Source organism: Macadamia integrifolia, chromosome 10 (assembly GCF_013358625.1).
Source record: "Macadamia integrifolia cultivar HAES 741 chromosome 10, SCU_Mint_v3, whole genome shotgun sequence".
Lineage (NCBI taxonomy): Eukaryota > Viridiplantae > Streptophyta > Magnoliopsida > Proteales > Proteaceae > Macadamia > Macadamia integrifolia.
Window position 1 is genome coordinate 9,739,691 of NC_056566.1, and position 6,584 is coordinate 9,746,274.

The 6,584-nt window shown below is 37.8% G+C and overlaps 1 protein-coding gene across 1 annotated transcript; it reads right to left on the reverse strand.

Annotated features, from left to right (window-relative positions):
• Positions 1-734: 734 nt before the first annotated feature.
• On the reverse strand, positions 735-6,108 carry LOC122092370 (GDSL esterase/lipase 7-like). The gene is made up of 5 exons (XM_042662682.1): positions 5,757-6,108; positions 3,429-3,559; positions 2,375-2,632; positions 1,612-1,867; positions 735-1,165 (listed from the first exon to the last, which is right to left on the reverse strand). Exons 1-5 carry the CDS (start codon positions 6,064-6,066, stop codon positions 963-965), a joined length of 1,158 nt encoding a protein of 385 aa, XP_042518616.1. The 5' UTR covers positions 6,067-6,108; the 3' UTR covers positions 735-962.
• Positions 6,109-6,584: the final 476 nt, after the last annotated feature.

Sequence of the window (6,584 nt, forward strand, 5' to 3'; positions counted from 1 at the left end):
GCTGTTCAGAGAGGCATCGTGGCTTGGAGGACCTAAGCACACATTCTAACACATGGTTAGGTCCTCCTAACCATCGGATACCACTCTGAGCAGCCTAGAGAGGATCTCAACCCATGTTGATATATGAAATTGTCAGAAAACTGGGGTTAAACAGTTCTAAGTGGATATATATTTTTTTGTTAGAAAAAGCTATTAGATTATTTAAAAATGAGTTTCAGTTTACCAAAGTATCCACCCAATTATGGTTTAACTGGATTCTCCCTCTCCTCACCTTAAATTTGTTTGGCCGAATGCCATACTAAACCTGTACTCACATGATTAATAGTACCTTCAGACATTTTTATGGCGATGGTTAGGAACAAAAATGTTCGCATGTTAGAGAAACCACAAAGCAAATACTGTTTCAAGCATTTCCCTAATACACATCTTTATTTTGGATTTATTATTTAGACAAAAAGTTAGAGGTAATTTGGAAAATAGACATATTATATAAAATTGATAATATAATCTTCTGTTTTTTTATTAATTCAACTTTTCAATCATCTGAAATTGTGGGACCTCTTCAACCAACGAAAAAAAAAAAAAAAGGGACCTCAATGGGACGGCTTGCCCATGAAGAGGTTTGGGTCTTATTAATCCATTTTCTAGTGGTTTGTATAATAACTTATGCTTAGAGGATCAAGACCAAGAATCATATGGGTCTCAGCTCAAAAGTTTCTTAGTTCAATTCAGTATGTCCGAACGAAAGTAGCCATATTATATAAACTTATAAAGCTTTTCCGGTATCAATCTCATGTGGCAAGAACACTTGACTGCTAAAACTCATATAATTACACCCCTCACTTGGGGACGGTCTTGTATGGGATGATATCGTCAATGGGGTGTTGGTTTTGTGTGTTAGAGGTGGGTTCCACATCCATGGATGGTGGATCCCTTGTGGGATAGGATCCAGATTCTGAAAATTAAGCTTTTGCCATATTTTGGATACTGATTGGAGAGCATGCCGATGAATCAGAGAAGACTGCTCTTGCAACTTTTGAGTTGATTGCTTCAGTCGGATGGAATCCATCGAAGAAAAAGTGTTGGTTTGCGTTCTTGCATGATGGTTGAGATGCAGTGCAATGTAATGTTCCAGAGCAACACGCCTTCATTACATCAGAAAGCCCTACAAGAATCAGGAAATATATTCTTTAGTTTTTCTCTCTTGTCATTATGCCTAGCAAAGTATAACAACTTCACTATTTGTCACATGATGGTACATGAGTTGATCTGTGTGATAGAGGACCAGATAAGCATCTCATTGGCACAATACAGTTTAAATGAATAGAAGAAGTGGTTAAAATTACAAAAGATGCCATTTTATATTTTATATTCATATCTATTTGATGGAATTTTAGTGATTTTATCAGAATTTTTAATCCGAGTTTGAGAAACTTGCCTTACTTTCTTTAGACTAAAATTTGACTATTGTAATTTACATGGGGTCCACTTTCACATCTATTAACCCATATATGACCAAGTGACAAATATTTGATAAGTTGCATAATTTATAAAAATTTATCAACATTTCAATTCAATGCATGGAAAGGTCATATTGTCATGATATCTCACCTGTTTTAGTAGCTTTATTTGTCTCTAGCATCAACAATGAGTAAGCTTTAGCTTGAGAAAAAATTGAGCCCTTAAGCTTGGAATTCAAGAATTTGAGTAGCGAGGAAAGCTGTTGATTGTATGTAGTTACTGGATTGTTTAATTCTTGGATGCATCCTCCAATGAGTCCCTTACTGTTATTGGTGAGAGCTGGTATACATCCAATGGGGCCAACCTCAAATACTACAAACTTCCTAGCCCCAAGTTGATACAGTCTCTGCCACCAAAATAAATAAATAAGAATGATAATAATTTTTTCTGTTCTAGAGGGCGGATTTTGGTACAACGGTAAGATTATTCCACTGTAACCAAATGATCGTGAGTTAGATAAGATTGCATATATTATAACTCTCTCTAGATCTCATAGTTTTTTTTTTTTTTTTTTTTGGGCTAACGATGAGTAACTAGTCTCGCGGGCCCATACTGACCCCACAACCACATGGATCAGGCCATACCAGGGTTGAATGAGAACCATTCAACTTTCACTGAAAGTAGTGAAGAACACTAACACCCCCGTGTGAGTGGCCCAAGGTGTGCTTAGTGGGAGTCGGATTTAGAATATCCGAGTTTATGACTCGTACCAAGTTCGTTGCTCACCAACGGCTTGTACTCTAGATCTCATAGTGACAAAAATCTCGTGCACTAGATATACCCTTTTTTAATAATCTCTTCGTTCTAATGTGATCATTGAATGATGAGTAAATTTAAATTCTTTGATTCTCACCTGCAAATAATCTGAGAGGTTGCTTGTAAGAAGTTTGGCAAAGTCTTGGGGATTCTTTTGAGGATTAGGGATTGATAAGTCTGTAGATTGTGGTTGAAGATATGGATTGATGAAATCATTGCTCCCCACATCAACCAAGAAAATAGATTTGGACAAGTATTGAGAAAGTTCCTTTGAGCTTGGGAACATGTGGGGCAAGTTCCTCATCACAGTGTCCTCGAACTTACTGATTTGACTGTCTAAGTTCAAATTGCTTCCCTGCACAAGAAGAACATTCAGATTAATTAATTACTAAATTTAATCATGTACTCAAAAGTTACATTTTTAAATATTGACCATTTATGAAGTTATGGTTGGATCTATAATAATAGGAAACATTAACTACTGAATCATCAAGTACTCAAAAGTGAATTTTTTAAATCTTGACCATTTATGAAGTGCTCAAAATTGTTCAAATCCTTTGTGGTGAGCAGTGAGTGACAGTGAGAACCCAACGACTGAGAGGCCTCGACATGCACCTCAGTTGTTGCATCCTCATTGTCGCTCACTGCTTCATTGTAAAGAATTTTTTTTGCTCAGAAGTGACTTTTTTAAATATTGACCATTTATGAAGTTGTGTTTGGATCTATAATAATGAGGAGAAGGCTGAGCACCATTTGGAAATGATCTCAATGCTGTTTCCGGCCCAGCCTCCCCAGTGGTTGAGGGATTGGGGTCCTTTATCATGTTGCATAGATCCAAAGGTTGGGAGCACTCAGACACACAGACCAAGGTGCTCCCAACCCTTGGTTCTATGGTACACCATGTAGCACACTACAGAGAATCCGCACGTATGGTTGAACCGTTAGCTATAGGAAAATTAATGGTGTATTCTACCTTCTCCCTAGATAAGAGTAATAAAAAAAGAGGGAAACGAACTTTTCCCGCTTATATGGCTTTACACCTAGACACGCCCATTGGCCTAAATTGATGCAGTGGTTGCGCAAAAAAGACAGGATTCTCTTACCTAAAAAAACTAATAAGAAGAGGCATTCTAAGGTATTGAGTTTCTTACCAACGTGGTGCCTGTTTGAGGGAGAATGCCAGCTGACCCGGATGCATAATTTACACCAGTTGTAGTTTCGTTCCTCTTTATCTGTGAAATACTAAGATCTGGAGGGACAAGAGGTAGCCCTAGAGACTCAGCTGCGATAAAAATAACAAAAATGAATTAATAAGATTTTCAAATTTAAGGAGTAAAAATATGGGTAAAAATATAAATAGAATAAAACAAAGTTTCTTGATTCTCTTCATCTTGTCTCTGATGAGCCAATTACATGAAGGGAAAAATAACATTATCTGGTTGCGTGGCATTTGCGTTTTGATAGAGCATCCCATGAAATGATCGTCCCACCCCCTATAAAATGTATAATGTTGCCCTTTGTTGATGTTCCTATGCATATTTTCATTAGGCCACACTATCAGGCAATGTTCTCCTTCCCTGAAATAAATGACCCACCTATGGTATGTATGATCAATAGAAGAATGTGATTTTTCTTTTGGGACATAATTGCTAAATTTCGAAGTGGACAAAGTTTTCCTGTAATGGTGGTTGAATATATGATAGGATGGTTTAGATGTGATCCCCATCATTCCACACCTCTCTCCCCCTTATTGTACGTTGTTGATGAGCCACGGTGAATGGATCACTGTGGCCTTAGAAAAACTCGATCCTTTTGAAATATCCAAAAGCAATTGACTTGTAATTGGTTGAACAATATTTTTATAAAAAATATATTGACTAGAGAATATATTATATTTTCTTACGTTTTCAATTATCAAAATTATTTTTTATTGTCTACGAATGCCTGGATGTTAATTCTATATATTATTCTTCTTTTCATTATTATAAAAATGTTGATTTTAAGTTAAGAAAAAAATATTACTCAAATTCTTTCAAATCATTTGACCTCAATTCTAATGCATGGCGAAATTTTACTGTGGTGAAATTTGTTGTGAAAAAAAATTTGGATATTTATAAAAAATGAATAAAATTTGGATAATATTTTGAATGACAATTGGACCACTCCATGATCATAAAAAAAATTCGTCCACTACATGATAGATAAAATGCTATCCACAAAAATAAATATATATATTTTTTTCTTGTTGATAGAAACAAAAACAATTTCATTCACCTATACATAAAAAGGAATCCAAATTCATTGTTTTTAATTTAAAGAATCATATTCATGACCATCTCAAATGTTGTTAGGTTAGGAATTTCAATCGTTGTTTGTTCATATTAAGACAGAAAATGAAAAAGAAAGCATCCATTGCTAGTACACATGTAAAATTTAATAATCTCTCTCTCTCTCTCTCTCTCTCTCTCTCTCTCTCTCTCTCTCTCTCTCAGGGGTGATGATGATGATGATTACGATCAACATATCTAAAAATGTGTGAAAATCATTTGCACTCGCTACACAAGTGTAGTGATTATGGGATGGTTGGGAGCCCCTTAGGGCATGTGCTCAGATGGTCTCAGTCGTCCGATGCTCACCGCACCTCACTGCTCATTGCAAAGGATGTGGACTCTTTAAAAACTCTATCATCCAACTGATCCTCTAGAGGAGGATGTGCTTGTCGCGCTTTGGTAACTGCAGTTTAGCGGGACTGGACTGGCATAAGCTGAGGAGGTCAAACGACTCTCCACCACCCCATTTTCCCCCACCTCTCAGACTCCTTAGGCGCCCAATCCCCCTCGGGACCGCCAAAGTAGTGTCTCCACCAAGGCATACATCACACGCAAGGGTGAACATGGGTTGGGTTTCTTAAAATTGTAGCCCAATTCTAGGTCCTTAAGACTCAATCCACGCCCAGCCCAATCCTGTCAGGCTCATGTCTGGGCCCAACCCTTTTGGGTTCATGTCAATCCAATCCGATCCTAATTGACCTTGACAGAGCCGGGTTGACCTTACTTGGCCCTAATTTTTGCGAAGTTCAGGTTACCATGACTGCTCCTATAGTGTGGGGCTGGACAAATGAGTCTAGTTACAACAATTAATCCTTATCTGAAAATTAGAGTTGAAATCTAGGCTGGGCTCAATCCTGATCTAGAATCGGTGCTTTTTAACTTAACCCACTTTCAAGGTTAGAAATCGTAGCCCAAGCTCTGTTCGGGGTGTTTGGACCAAATGTTTACCACTAATTCTACCAAAAAAAAGAAAAAAATGAAAAAGAACAAAAGACTGCCATAAATGCCTGAAAAAATTGCAGTAAAACCCCTAACGGATTTGTGCAGCCATCCCCACCAAAATGACCAAATCGGTCTTCCACTGAGTTCATATTGAGGTCCATACGACATTCATAAATTGGATATATAGATAGATTCCTTTTAATTTACCTATGAAATCAGCAACAGTTTTGCCATTGGTGAAGCGGCCGGTGGGTCCACCAGGGAAATCAACACCATAAGGTAGATAATTGGCTCTGGCCATCGTTGATAGATAATTGTTGTTTCCACTGTCAACCAGAGAGTCCCCAAACACGTACAAAGCCGGCACAATTAATGGACCACCACCATTAGACTCCACCGGCCCCGGTGCCGGTGCAGGTGCCGGTGTCGCCGCCGGGGATAACCCACTACCCACGATGGCAAGACAAAAGAAAACAACACTACCAATGCAAGCACCCGAGTACCCCTTCTTTCCCATCTTGGGCGTTCAATATGCTATACCAAGAGATGATGAATAAGGAGAACTAATAAGTAGCTTGCTCTATCCCAAGGATTTAAATAGCTTTTCCTTCTTCACCTTAATTCCAGCTCCTAATTATAGGTTTACAGCAGACTTTGTTCAATAACCAGTAATTACAGCATTCCCAAAAAAAGAGTATTTTAGTTAACAAACTATTGGCCATAGTTGTCAGAAAAACGAATAAGGTTTGACCCACCAAGGATTATGCCCATTTAGGAAGAAACAAAGGGCCGTTTGATAATGTTACAAGAAATGTGTTTCTGCTATTTGTGTGTCAAGAAACGACAGAAATAAAAATAGCAATATATATCTACTTCTGATTCAAGAAACAGAAACGACGGAACAAGTAGAACTTGTTCCGTCGTTTCTTGAAACAACTAGAAGCTAAATCAGGGCGTATTTTTCTTCTTCTTCTTCTTCTTCTTCTTCGTCCCTCCTCTCTCTCTCTCTCTCTCTCTCACAGAACCCATCAAGAG